A 15,473-nucleotide genomic window follows, 5' to 3' on the forward strand; every position below is an offset into this window, starting at 1 on the left:
AGTGAAAATGGCTCGAGCATGGTCGGTGAAAGTGGCTCGAGCGTGGTCGGTGAAAGTGGCTCGAGCTGGGTGTATACGCATCCACTAAAACGATGATAACTCTTGAAACACACCTCCGATTGGCTTGAAATAAACGGCATTGGAAAGATGACTCAATTATCTACAACTTTGGTGAAGACGTTGAAAGCTAAATCCCACTCGAGTAGAACGGCTCGAACGGAGTGGCTCGATCGAGCGGATGAGACTTGCTCGAGACACGGTTCCAGGAGTGTTGTGAGATTGGTTCGAGAGAGGGTGCAGCTCAACTGGTGACTTGAGAGTGGCTCGGTCGGACGCTGGGGAGTATGGCTCGGACGGATGCGCTGGGGAGCATGGCTCGGACGGATGCACTGGGGAGCATGGCTCGGTTGGATGCGCTTCCAATCATCTCCTCAATTCCTGAAATACTCTGAAATGCACAATATATGCAAGGATGATGCAAAAACTACCTAGACATGCAAAGTGTATAGAAAAGACTAGAAAATGATGCAAAACAATCAGTTATCCTAGCTAAATGCATGATAAATATATGCTAAGGAGAGGCAAAATATAGACATATCACTCTACGTAACTAAAAGAGGAGTATGTTTTTTGAATTGTCCAAAACGTTAGGTTTTATTTACAGCATCTATGCAAAATATTTGAAATTGGTTTTATTTACAGCATCTATGCAAAATATTTGAAATTGAAAGGGGCAAGGCTTGGAAACTAGAGGTTTTATTTACAGCATCGACCGTTGCAATTCTTAGCGTCTCCGTTAACACGATCTCCTCCTACTCTTCTTGGTTTTTTGATGCCAGAAACATCATGATCATGCATTCACCTTTGAGAATGACGAATCTGATTCTAAAACTCACGAAAAATAGCCTCCTAGCAAGCTCCTATCACGTCCTCATGCTCAGATCTTTACTCTCACGTACAGATTTCTCAGAAACCGGCAAGAAACTTCACCAGAACTCACATGAAAAATTCTCTGAAACTTTTAAAGTTATATGGACGAAAAGTAGCTGAAACCCTACAAGAACGTCGAGTTTCCACTTAAAATACTCGAACCTTAAGGTTCTCAAAACCCAAAATGCGTCAACCCTGTGTTTCACTTAAATTGTTCTACAAAAATGTATCTTGCGTCAATTGATAGAACCTTGTATTGATGGATGCACATCCTGAAACTAGGATTCTGATTTACTGACATTACAATAATTAACTATAAATTGTGTCATTGATAAGGCTTTTCCATAGTGGATTCCATTCGTATAATAGGCCACTACTGTTTTGATTTACTGTCATTTTCCATAGTGGATTCTGATTTACTGTCATTTTGTCGCTTGAGATTTGGGATATCTCCTAAATACTTCGTATTGGCAATTCTACGCCACTACTGTTTTTTTTATCTGTTGAGTAATTTAGAACAAAGTTAATATAATACTATTTAGAGGACAATTTTTATTTTAATTAGGACTTAGACCCCCCCTCCACGATGTCGTGGGGGAAGTATTTTACAAAACGTTAATAAATTTGAAATTTATACATTATGAAATCATTTGAATGTAATAGAATAGTTTGAATATATAAACATTAAACAGAAACTGTTACTAAAAGCACAACCATCAAAATGAAAACTTATAAACAAAAAAATCATAATGACAAAGTGATCTTAACTGAGAATATTGAACTAATAGTTGTAATGAGTAAATGTAATTTTTATCAAAAAATTATAAGTAAAAATGTATTTAATAAGAGTGAAACTATATCAAAGAAATATTGAAATTAAAATACAAAACTTTCAAAAACATGGTAAAATAAATTTTAAATATTAAAATAGTTTTTAACGCAAAGTTATGATAATTAGATGCAACTTTAAATTCTATAGTAACTTTTATTAAATTTCTATATTGTTATAATCGTTTCTAAAATTTTAGTTAGATTATAGTATAACATTTAATACTAGATATTAAATGTTATAATATAGAAAGTCGCAACGAACTATGATTTGTTAATTATTGATGAAGAGACAATAATATAGAAAGTTCAAAAGACATGAATATTTAAATAGACACACCTATTAGAACGAAAAAATTATGATGATAAAATATGAATAAAATATAGAGCAAAAAGACACAACTGTATAATGAACAGATACAACTGTTTGAGTTAAAAAAAACAAATAATTTTTTTTTTCACAAAAAATACTAAAAAAAGTCGCAACAGTTGTTCTCATTTGTTAAGATTGTTATTATTACTTTTAAATATTAAATATTAAAATATTGTTTTAACGAAAAGTTATGATAAATAGAAGCAGCTATAAATTCTATAGTAAGTTATATTAAATTTCTCTATTGCTATAATCATTTCTAAAATTTTAGTTAGATTATAGAATAACATTGAATATTAGATATTAATATTCAATTATTTAGATTCAACATAAAATGAAAAATTTGTTTCAACGAACTTGTTGGTTAGTTAAATAGACACACGTCAATGACGTCATACACCTATTAGAATGAAAGTTTTGATGAAAAAATATAAATAAAATATAGTGAAAAGATACAACTCTATAATGAACAGATACAACCGTTTGAATTTTTAAAAAATCATATAAAAACAAAAATTTTACGTAAAGGTACTACGAAAAATAACAATTGTCTGCACTTCATTGTACCTAATAATCCATATAAACTGCTTTTAAATAGAAGACATCTTTATTACCATATTGAAAATGTCAAATTCAAAAACTCACTATATAATACATCTAACTGTTGGAAAAAAACTCTAACAATTTTATATTAATTTTTTATATTTAAAATTAATTAAAAGTTGTAAATTAGATTCAACATTCCAAAAATCTTTTGTTAAATCAAGACTTGGATGATTTTTTTTATTTTTAAAAGAATGAATGCTAGAGAATAATTGAGATTGAAAATTTATATTGTTTTGTGTCATTGCAAAAAAATGTAAACAGTTCAAACAAACATATATATATATATATATTTCGAAGGATATGAATGTCCCAATAAACACAACTCTATAGTGAACAGTTGTAAGTTTTCATAAATAACAGTTTGAAGCATTATGACTTTTCGGAAAATGTCCAAACTCCAAAAGGTACTAAAACATAACTGTTAGTCGCATTTATTCGGATTGTTATTATATATAGATTAAAAAATGGGGCATTTTCAAAAATACTCCATTTTTCATGTCTCTTTTTTAAAATACCCCATCATGTTGACCATTTTTAAAACTACCCCTATTTATGTACAAAATGACCAAATTACCCTTTTTTGAATCACAACAAAAATGCACAGTCACCAAAATCAAAAAAATTCCCGCCAAAAATGAAAAATTTTCCGCCAAGAATAAAAAAATTTCCCGCCAAAATACAAATTGTCCCGCCAGAATCGAAAATTTTGCCTGTCAAAAATTATTTTTTCCCGCCAAATTTTTGAAATTTATACCTTTTAAAAACCTTGTAAATGCTTTTAAAAACCTTTAGAAACCTTGTACAAGGTGTTTAAAAACCTTATAAAAACCTTGTAAAAACGTTTACAAGATGTTTAAAAACCTTTTAAAAACCTTGTAAACGCTTTTAAATTTTTTGTAAAAGCGTTTAAAATTTTTGTAAAAGCGTTTACAAGGTGTTTAAAAACCTTTAGAAACCTTTTTAAAAACATTTTGAAAATCTTTTAAAAACCTTATAAAAACTTTGTAAAACCTTGTAAAAGTGTTTAAAAGTGTTTACAACTCTTTTAAACCTTATAAAACGCTTTTAAAACTCTTATAAAACCTTTTAAAACGCTGTTAAAAAACCTTATAAAACCCTTTAAAACTTCTAAAAATCTGGTAAAAGCGTTTACAAGGTGTTTATAAGGTTTTTATGAGGTTTCTACCTTATAAAACCTTTTAAACATCTTGTAAATTTTTTTTGGCGGGAAAATTTTTGGCGCGAATTTTTTTTGTCGAAAAGTTTTATCAAAAGTTTTCTGACAAAAAAATTTTGGCGGGAAATTTTTTCGAAATTTTTTTGGCTGGAAAATATGTCGGAAATTCTTTTAGCGGGAATTTTTTTTTTTTATTGAATAAAATATTTTTAATCTAAAGATAAAATAATCATTAAAAATTAAAGGAGGAGAAAAACAAAAATGACCAAAAAAGAAGTATTTTTTAAAAAGTATATATCAAAAAATGTATTTTTAACAAATTCTCTTTAAAAAAAGACGTCATAGACAATAGAATACTAAAGAATTTGCATGTTGTTTTGATTCCTAAAACGCTATGTTGAGTTGGCCGTCTATTTTTTTGTAGATCATCTATTTCTCTTTCTTTTTCATCTTATTGTTTTTTTCACCGTTGTGTGAATGGGAGAGAAAGAGTATGAGAGAGAGGCTATAATGATATCTTATTTTATGGGTAAGTATATGGATAGTTAGTTTTACTGATTTTTAGTTTTCTGCCAATTAATATTTTTAATTAGATGACTAATTATCTTTGGTACCCTGCATCATTACTGGAGAGTACTCACAGAGGTGCTTTCAAAATTGGGTCCCAAATTTTATTAAAAAACTCATTATTGAGTCCACAATGTAGAGTATTTTGAGCAACCCATTAAGAACGATACGTGTCCTTCAGTGATAGGTTGACGTTGACGCGGAAATATAAAAGGAGATGATTGTGGCAAAGGCGTTTTATCACGTTTGGTAAGCTTCAAATCCTTTCATTGAAGCTTTTTGTTATTGTCGTTTAGTTCTTGCTCTCTGCAAATAGGTTAGTTTGTGTACGACTGCTTCATGGGTGCTAGTAGTGAGTTTTCAAGCTACTAGTGTGTTCTGTTTTTAACAAGATGGTTTGATTTGTTTTTTCGTATGTAGATGATTGGTTTGGAACTTGCAGTTGCAGGTTAAAATTGCAGGGAATGTTTAGAGGGATGTAGTAGAATCACCCAAAGGTAAATTCTCAATCTGTTAGCTCACAAAATTATATTATTACAGAAATATTGTCTTCAGCAAAGTGTATGTATGTGTGTTTTGTATTCTTTTTCGCAGCAAATTTATTAGTTTGGATCCTATATAAGTAGTTTCTGCAGCAAATTTATTAGTTTGGATCCTTGTCATGGAGATAAAGACATATAAACGAAATCTGTTCGGTTATTGTTTCATAAATGTTTCAGTTGATTGTTTCGACTCTGTTCGGTTGTGTCTACTGGGGAAGGATCAAGAACTTAGAAGACCCTTCAAAGAAAATCGAAGTTGCGGTTAAACAGCTCGGCAAAAGAGGGTTGCAGGTAGCGTTTCTTCATCTTCTGTTCACAAAATCTGTTAGTGTTCACTCATTCATCAATGGATCATCATATAACTTTGGATATCTATCTATCCCTCCTTTTACAGCTTTCTCCTCAATGATAGGGAATCTCACTGATAATCACGGTTCTTCAAATTGTCCGCGTACCAAATCTTAAGGTAATAGCCATTTCCTTGCGACGGCACCAAATCTCACATGTTGGCAACACCTGTAACCATCTAGTACCAGCTTTCTGACTATGTGCTACGTTGGCACCTAATAAATAAGCTTTCAAATGTTGAAAAATCAAAAATCTGAACCACTGGTTTAAAGACTGAAAATTTGCTTGCTGCCCGTAGACGGACACAATCCTTTCTGCCATTGTATAGAAGACCAATCTTCAATAACAGCATTAGTTATGATGACTCATTGAAATTTAATGTTAACAGGGTGGGTTTGTTCTTCTCAGCTGTGCCTTCATGTATGACATCTTCTGGGTTCTTGTTTCAAAATGGTGGTTCCGTGAAAGCGTGATGATTGTGGTAAGTTCCTCCTGCATTTTCTTTATATTTTTGCTTTAGAAAACCATTTTCATTCATACAAGACTATGCGTGATGATCTTCTGTTCACGCCAATAGATCGTCATCATATACCATAATCTTGAGATATATATAATGAAAGTCCCATACTGGCCAAAGGAATAGAGGATGGACTTAGATACTTGTCTGTACATTCGTATATAAACCCTATAATACCTCATCTTTTTACTCAAGCTCTGTATCATTTTCTTCTCGCAATATGCATTTTTTTTTGGTACAAAGAAAAGAGAAAAATAAATAAATAAATAAGCAAAATGGTTGTCTTTCTTGAGCTGATATGAATGTTTTTTCTTACATTCATATTTCAAAATGGTTGTCTTTAATATTTCAAATTTTGTAAAATATGTGAACTATTTTGAATTTTGTAAAATATGTTTAATATTCCAAAGTTTGTAAAATATGTTTAAGATTCCAAAGTTTTATGTAATATAATTTTTTTTTAATAATTGTTTTGTCATTTAGATTATTAAAGTTTGATAATTACTAATCACAAATTAAAAAATTATTATTAAAAAAAATGAGCAACCTTCTTTAGGTTCTCTAGTAAATGAATGATTTTGTAAAAATACTCTTAGGGTTGTTTTACTTAAATTAGTATTAACTATAGTATTAACTAATTTGAGAGTACTCCACTAATGATGCTCTTAACGACTTTTTATTGTTTAGACTATTTTTAATGGTATTTTATTGTAAGTTTTTACAAATTCTAATGTTAGTTTTATATTTGTACATCTCAATTAATAATATAGTAAGATATGTGTTATTAAGTTTAGTTTTTTAAAAAAAAAAAAAAATAAGGTTACATGCTAGGCTAGAAACTGCAAAGTCAAATATTCTAATAACTTTTCTGTACACTCGGACATACAAATCTATTATTATTAAGTTTAGTTATTGTAGTCAAACGAATTTTTTTTTTACCGTATATTACCGTATATATATAGTATAATATATATATGTGTACATGATTTTCAAATTTCTTGCACCCTTTCTCAGAAAAGTATAATAAGATATATATCAATAAGGGACAAATATTATATCCCTTATTGATAGAAAAAATAAATATCACTGTGTACTAACATTTAATAGAAAAAAATATATCAGATTTTCTACCCAAACAAACAACCATACAAAATTATAAATACACAGTGACAATTTTTTATTTTTCCGATAAACACAAAGTTATACAAACACTAAACAACAAGCGGAATCATGCAAAGAATGTGGGCGACGACCATGTTTGCTTTGATAGTGGTACTATCAATATCTATACAAACAACGGGTAACGAACGAAATGATACTGTCGGTGCTCCATCGTCTGCAGTACTAGCACCTCAATCAGAAGACGATTTACCTAATCCTCTGTCTTGTTTGGCTGACGTAAAAACAATTCCGGATTGTGTAAAAGCAGTGACGCACTTCAAACTTGGAACTGTCACAAAGAACTGTTGTGTCATCCTACTAAATGTTCCGGAGGATTGTTTCGGATATATATTTCCTATTCCTCTCATCTATCGTATTCTGCTCAAGATTGCCTGCAAAATATTAGGTCACATTCCATAGGATTTTTGTATTCTTTACTAATTAAGGGTTTGAATAAATTTCATAAGCTGATTTATAAATAAGTCAATGAAAATATAATTTATGAAATCTATCAATATATATATATATATATATATATATATTATTTTTATTTTTTGTCAACAACATAAATAGATTAACGCAAACGAGCCCATTGGTGGGAACATTGTTTACAAAAGTACCAGAATACGGAATGGTATGAACGTGTCTGGCCAGTTGATCTGCTTTTACATTTGTATTAAGTGAAATAAGAGATAAAGAAAAGGTAGAAAAATCTTCCCTATCCATCGCAATTTCGTCTAGGTAAACTGAAAAGGCAGGCCACTTCGTTTATGATGATATATGTAAATATATAATTCATGGACAAATTTTTATAAGTTATGGTTGACCACCGCATACAGCATTCCACTAAATGTTTTGTAGAAAAAATACTCTTCCACGCAAACGACGAAGTACGGTTTTTTTGCAAGTAAAGGATGCTTGTTTCAAAAATATCGGCCCCGCATCACACGGGCCATGAGGGAATCTTGAAATTGTATTAGATGCCAGTATTGCTTCGCCAGCATCGCATCCTTAAATTGTTCAAGCCTCCATCACATTTATCTTTACACAATTTGTCCCATGCGACCCAATGAAGCCAGGGCCGTCTCTACCCTATGGCAGAGTAGGCAAATGCCATGGGTCCATCCCAAATATTAAAAAAATTCTTTAAGCAAAAGGGTCTAATTTTTTCAAAAAAAAATTTTTATTAAAGGTTTTTAGGTTTTTTAAAAATTTGACAGAGGTCCCATATTTGTTTAAGACGGGACTGAATGAAGCCCCCTAGTCTTATCATTAGAGCTCCACCAAAACTTTCATATAGCGCTCGTGAGTTTAAAAGTCAACTCCTATGGGAGTTTAAAGCAAGAAATAACATGGGTTGGGAGTACCAAAACAACTAATTTAATCAGAAATTCCTTTCCACTTTTCGTCAAATATTTGGTAGACCAACTATTCACCCGATCATCAAGTCTATCACTGATATAACTAAAAGCCTTGGATTGAGACCCCTCCAGACTTTCTGGGATCCTTATATAAGAGCCCACTCCCCTTCTTTTGATATACCAATGATTGGTTTTATTAGTTCTTTAGTCTGATTTGAATCTTTCTTACCAAACATAAGAGAAGATTTATCAAAATTCACCTCTTGTCTCGAGGCTTTCCCATAATACCTGATAATTTGTATAAAAGACTTACATTCATCCTCCTTTGCTTTGCATAAGAAAAGACTGTCATCCGCAAACAACATATGAGATATAGCAGGACAAGCACGAGCCAAAGTAATATCAGTTATTTTTTCCTCTCGTTCAGCCTTCTTAATATTTGCAATCAAAACCTTAGTACAAAAGATAAACAAATACAGTGACAGGGGATCCTCTTGACGTAAACCCTGCTGCGGAAGAATGTAACCCCGAGGATGACCATTACTTGATAAGAAACCAAGAGTATACACCACATAATCCATGAAATCCATTTACTATCAAAACCCATTCGGGTAAACACAACTTCTAGAAAATCTCATTCAACCCCGTCATACAATATCATTTTCTTAATTTACTTTTCTGTGAAAATGAATATTGTATGATGGATTCTAATTAACCAAAAATATGATCTTAATTTGTGTGTGGTTCCATGCAAAAGCATGATCAACGATCTAGCTAAGATGATATCATCGAGGCAATTGAAAAACGTAACAAACGTAGTGGTCAGTTATAAATAGTCATGTGAGCTCTCAAGAATTATTGAAATTTAGTATATTTATGATTGAAAACTGGAAGGTTAGTCGCCGTCTCGCCGACGACAAACAAGGGAGCCTATGCGATCGTGAAGAGTGTTAGAATTTTTTTGACAAGTTTCGTTGCACTACTTTAAACATATGTATATTTTTGGTTTCTCTAGTATTCCTACTAAACATGAACTACCCAAAGATCGAACCTTATTAAAATCTTACTTTGGCCCATATAAGAAAAGAAAAGATTGAAGCGATTACGGCAGGCCTTGTTCCTCTTTCTGTCTCTCTCTCTCTGTTTGTGTCTCCATCTTTTTCTCTCTGGCGTTTCAGATTCGACAATAAGCGAGGTAGGTGATTTAAAAACGTAACTGCGATTTGTTTGCCCAAATTTTGGAATTTTTTTTAAGGGTTAATAAGGTCTTGAATGATGATCTGGATCTTCTTTCTTCTTCTTCTTCTTCAATTCCGAATCTCAATTTTTACCTTTTTAGGTCAGAAATTTTAGGGCTTTTGGTTTGTCTTCTTGCTGCGTAATTAGTTTTTTTTTCTTAGGGTTGATGATGGCGACGAAGGAGGCTGAAACAACGGTCTTTAGGGACATGATTACTTGTCCGGTTACCTCGTCATCTGATGCTAGTCAGGTTGGCCAGTGTATAAAACTAGCGTTGAAGAATTTAGGCTACTCTGGATGTATCACCATCACAGCACTTGGCATACTAACAAGCATCGATACCGACGTCCTGCGAGCCATCTATTCCTCTGGAGTCTCTCTTATTCACATCAATACCCGTAATTAGTTAATCCCATGTGTCTTTCTACATTAACACTGGAGAGTTCAACAACTGTCCTTTTGTTGCATAGAGAAGAGTCTCAATTCTTTTTATTTTCTGAAACAGATCGCTTTGGCTTTGCTATGGAAGTGATGTCATGGAGACGCAAACATCAGCTCCCTGCTAATTTCATGCTCATATCCGGTGAGGAGTCCTTCCTTCGTTATGATAGCCGCCTCAGCTCGTCCGGACACAGCGTTATTCTGACATTACCATTTGGTCCTCCTCCTCAACAACAAGTCTTATCTATTCCTGTACTTGCCCCTGTCTAGGAAAGCTTTCTGGCAAGCTCACGGGAAGGTGTGTTTGTCTTTTCCTTCTCTCATACAACAGTCCAGCAAGTTGTGTGGTTCTGAACTAATCAGTTAGTTTTCTCCACAGATGCAATTGAGTCAGTGGTACATGACAAGGAGCCGGGTTGGTTTTGCGCACGTTGTTGTCTTCCTGGCGACCAAGGCTTTGACAATTTCGCCTCACATCTCAAAGGTCATCCTCACGTAAGCATCCTCCTCTCTAGTCAAGAAAAGAAATCTAACCATTTCTAATATGCATTCTAACTTTTTCCAACTGGTCTTTGTTAATCAGGTTTCCCCTGAATCTCTTCGGGAGATGAAGAGGAAACAACCAGAGGCAAGTTTTTAATATCTCAAGACTGAGTGTGAAATTGAATGCATTATTTTGATTTGCTGACTTATTAATTTGGTTTATGCTACAACATTGTAGGGAGAGAGTGCCCCCTCCCCAAAAACACTGAGGAAGTCAACATGACGACTAAGAAGAATAGTGCATGTCCCCTCCCCGTTGTTCTTCTTCTCTAGAGCCTTTCATACCACCTGATTCTCTGTTCTCTACTTGTAGCCGGAGATGTCGTATTAACTAATCTAATATACTAATACTTATGCTTATTTTTCAAGTCTCGGTTTCTGTTTTTTCATAATGAGTATCTTTTCTAGACAACTAGACCCAGCCATAAGTTTATCGCCGTGGGATGATAGTTAGACTTTGACCGTTTGTTAATTTTAATATTAAAATTAGATGATTTAATAATTAGTGTTGGTATATTTGTAATTTAGTTTTGCAATTAAATATTTAGAGGTGGTAGGTGAGATGAACAATTTTAAATATTTATTAGAGATTATAGCTGAGATGAACAATTTTATTTAATAATTAGATAGGAAACCGGGGTACACCACCGAACATTTTTCATTTTCGATGATTTAATTATGTTATACTTTAATTATGTTATACTTTAGTGTTTTTATAATGGTATATATATTGTTATACATATAAATATACTGTATACTAATATATAATGTAAACGTATAATAAACTAATATCAATAACGTTGGAGTGGGTTAATACTATTTTAGCGTACAGTACAAATGTATATAAATACTAAACCGGTATACCGCGGGTATATGTTTTCTATCATTTTATATATGATATTTTGTTATAGTAAACTCGTTTATGTTTTTGTTTGGTATTGTATAAAAACAAAATATAAGTAAGTTTGTTGACCTGCTCGCGAGACCTGCACCCCACCTGGGCTTGCTACCTGTATAGGCTTGTCCGCTAAAACCCGTAAGCCGTATACGCTCGTCTGGGAGACCCGTTTTTTAATTAACTGTTTAAAGATAAAAAAATAGAATTAATTTTCTCAATGTTATGTCCAACCTAAAGGGTTAGCAGGCCTTAAATTACATTTTAAATAATTACAACAAATCAAATTATTTTTAAAATATAAATAACAGTTTTCAAATTTTTATTATTTTTTGTATGTAATTTAATTTTTATACATTATCACGTATTATACATATTATATTTTCACTTTTATATATTCATATATAACATATCAGTTTACAATAGTAGGATTATGTTATATATATTCAGATATAACATATCAATTTATTTGTTTGCTTAGCCGCCTGCATCAACCAAACCAACATGCCCATTGTTATAAATTACTAAGAAATGAATAATTTTTGAGTAAATTATTTGATATATGCGTCACATAATTTAATCTTACCAACAGCTACAATATTATTAACCGCATAATTTTAAAAGTTAGGCATACGTAAATTACGTATACTCCATTATAAAGTTGATTAGCCTAAAACAGGACAAAGGGTACACGTCAGTTAGACCATGAATACTGGATGTGGCTTATTTTATCTTGGTTTTTAAGTTGTGAAAACCTACAAAAAAAAAAAAAAAAGAGAAATACTCCAAAATAGCACTAAACGTAGGGGTGGACAAAAAAACTGAAATCCAAAAAACCAAACCGAACCAAATCGAAATAAATGGTTTGGTTTGGTTATGGTTAAATCTAAAAATCCGTTTGGTTTAGGTTTGGTCTGGTTAAAAACCGTAAAACCGAATGGTTTTTTGATTTATTATAAGAATTTAGGATAATTAGATATAATTACTAATTAGTTTTTCAAGCTTATAAATTTATATTGTATAACAATATCAATAATTTTTCTCTTTATTGGGCTTTAATTATTGATCTCTTATTAATCTATCGAATTACAAAACTTTAACCTAAGTCTCTATTCCCTAACCTATATATATTCATAATTAATTTTATGCTTATTTTTTTGTTATGTATCAACTATTTATTTTTTAAAAGCATGAAATAACAGTTAAAAACCAGAACCAAACCGAAATCGAACCAAACTGTGATACATATGATTTTATATGGTTTCATTTCTGATGAAACCGAAAAAACCATAAACCGAAAAAAACGAACCGTAAACAAACCGAATTACATATGGTTTCTTTATGGTTCTATTTTAATAAAACCAAAAAAACCCGTAAACTGAAAAAACCGAACCGAAACCAAACCGAAAAACCGAACGCCCATCCCTACTAGTAAAACATGTTTTATGGACAACAATAACACACATTCCATAAAAATTTCAAAAGTAGCACTATTTAACACATTAAAATATTTAAAATTTTACTCCCATGTGTGTTTTTTGTTTTCTTTTCCATATACATCCCAAGTTATACTGCCATTTTAATAAATACTGTTAACATCATATATTTGGAAAAATAAGAAAATAATATAATTTAATACATACAGCTGATTACAATATAATCATGGAAGATTAATTGTACTTATATAGTTTATGTATATGTACCCCTTGCTGTATCAAAAGTTAATTAATGTTAATGCAAAGCTCAACTACATACTATTATAAGAATTTCCTACAGATGTTTCTTAAATAAATCTATAGAAAAACTGAAGAAAACAAACACTAATATAGTATTTTGTGACTTACCATATTCATATAAAAAATGTTGACTTTTTTAAGCAATCAAATGTAATTTTCTTGTTTTGCAGATGCTATGTCAATTGGATGAACCCCCGATAATACCACAATCCTCCCTTATATACAATCTCTAGATAGAAAAATGTATGCTTTCAAAAAAGATCTTGATTTGTATATACTTATATATACGACAGAAAATTATAAATTTAACAAATCATAAGAATCATAAATCATAAACTGGACGTTGAATCATAAATCATAAACTTAATACAGAGAGACCTTTTTTTTTTTTGCAGAAACAAAGAGATACAAATAAAAATAGTGCTAGAGTGATGTATAATTGTATATGATATGTGAATGTTAGGTCGATTACTCTGTTTATAAGCTCGAAAGGATAAACATTTTTACCTTTACGTTGAAAACTAAAAAATCTATATAAAATCTTTTCAAAACTTATTTATTTTTCAGTTAATGCATATACAGTATGTTTGAATCTATATGGATAATTAGATTTGAATTTTGAATTAATTGTATAGATTTTCCTATTAAACCGATGAGAGTAAATATATAAGGTTTGTTTTAGAAATAATACCTAAATTTTAGAAATTTGGTAAATAATTACTGATTTTATTTCAAAATTTCTTAAAATAAATCATCTATTTAAATTTAAGTTAAGTTATTTTCATAAATACTATTCAAAATTAATTAGATTCATTTGTTATGGAAATCTTGTTAAATAATAACTTACATTTTTGGTATGTTATTAATTGCAGAAATATCTTATTATTTTATAAAATTTTAATAACTATATAATTTCAAAGAATTATTAATAGAAATAATTTCGTTTTTATTATAATATTTTAAATTTCATTTTTTAATCTTGTTGGCTTTAATTTTTTTTTATAGTGACGGTATGTTCTAATCTATACTAATAAAAAGTATGAGCTATAAGCTCCTAAAGTCGTCCACATAGGATTTTAAACCTCCAATTGTGATTAGACATTTCACTAATTAACATTTTTTAAAATCTCCTGAATTTTCTATATTAAAAATTATTTTTAACAACCAATCAGGATTTGACATGTCATTCATTAACATTTATTAAATTTCCAGAATTTCTTTTTAAAAAAGAAAATTTTAAATTTATGGAAATAAAAGAACTATGCACAATATCCCACATCGGCTAGAAAATTTTTAGACAATGGTTCAGAACCAGTATAAATAATTCTAATATGCTTCCAACAACGAATGACCAGGAAAACTTTATTTATCAGGCGTCCAAGTTTAAAAGTATGTTCGGTTTGATCCGGTTTTTTATTTGATCAAATTAAAACTTTAAAAAGTTTCAAAAAAATAAATTATAAAATTTAAAAATTTTAAAAGTTTTAATATTACAAAGATTGAAACTTTTAAAAGTTTTTCGTTTTTAAAAAGTTTTTAAATATTATAATTTTTAAATTTTAAAAGTTTAAAATATTATAGATATTGAAACTTTTTAAAAGTTTAAATATTATAAATATTGAAACTTTTTAAAAGGTTCAGAATTTATATTTCGAAGCCTTTTAAAAGTTTAAAATATTATAAATATTTACGTAAAACATAAATTATCTTATTTATCTGCGCTGGACATTCGGGTAATCCGTTCGAGTTCGGGTATTATCCATTCGGGTTCGGATAAACGGGTTTAGAAAAACAGAATCCATTGGGTATTTTTAGATATATGGGTTCGGTTCGGTTTGGGTACTATCGGGTTTGGATCGGTTTGAGTTACAAATTTTATAACCCGATTAGTACCCGAACTACCGGGTACCCAAAAAAAATAATTAAAATTAATTAAATTTAAATAAATTTAGTTAAATTTTGACTTATGTGAGAAAATATTTTAGATATTTTGATTATTTAGGTATAAAACTAAATGAAATATTCAAAATTATAAAAACTAAATGAAATATTCAAAATTATAATTATAATTTTGAGGTAATTGAATTATATTAATGATAAATATTATAATTATGTTTATATGTTCGGGTCTAATGGGTACCTAAACGGGTACCGGGTATTACCCGATCCTAACCCGAACCCACGGGTGTTAGAAAATAGAACCTAATAG

At 30.5% G+C, this 15,473-nt stretch overlaps 1 protein-coding gene and 2 long non-coding RNA genes across 3 annotated transcripts; all 3 read left to right on the forward strand.

Moving 5' to 3' along the window:
- On the forward strand, positions 4,832-6,205 carry LOC104790778. The gene is made up of 4 exons (XR_768818.2): positions 4,832-4,978; positions 5,201-5,314; positions 5,418-5,489; positions 5,760-6,205. It is a non-coding gene; the product is annotated as an uncharacterized LOC104790778 (long non-coding RNA).
- On the forward strand, positions 7,114-7,469 carry LOC104698871. Its single transcript, XM_010414258.2, has one exon. The coding sequence runs from the start codon at positions 7,119-7,121 to the stop codon at positions 7,467-7,469; it is 351 nt and encodes a 116-aa protein (XP_010412560.1). The 5' UTR covers positions 7,114-7,118.
- LOC109133431 lies at positions 9,820-10,719 on the forward strand. Its single transcript, XR_002038535.1, has 4 exons — positions 9,820-10,047; positions 10,155-10,388; positions 10,470-10,585; positions 10,674-10,719. It is a non-coding gene; the product is annotated as an uncharacterized LOC109133431 (long non-coding RNA).

This window comes from Camelina sativa, chromosome 6 (genome assembly GCF_000633955.1).
Source record: "Camelina sativa cultivar DH55 chromosome 6, Cs, whole genome shotgun sequence".
Classification (NCBI taxonomy): domain Eukaryota; kingdom Viridiplantae; phylum Streptophyta; class Magnoliopsida; order Brassicales; family Brassicaceae; genus Camelina; species Camelina sativa.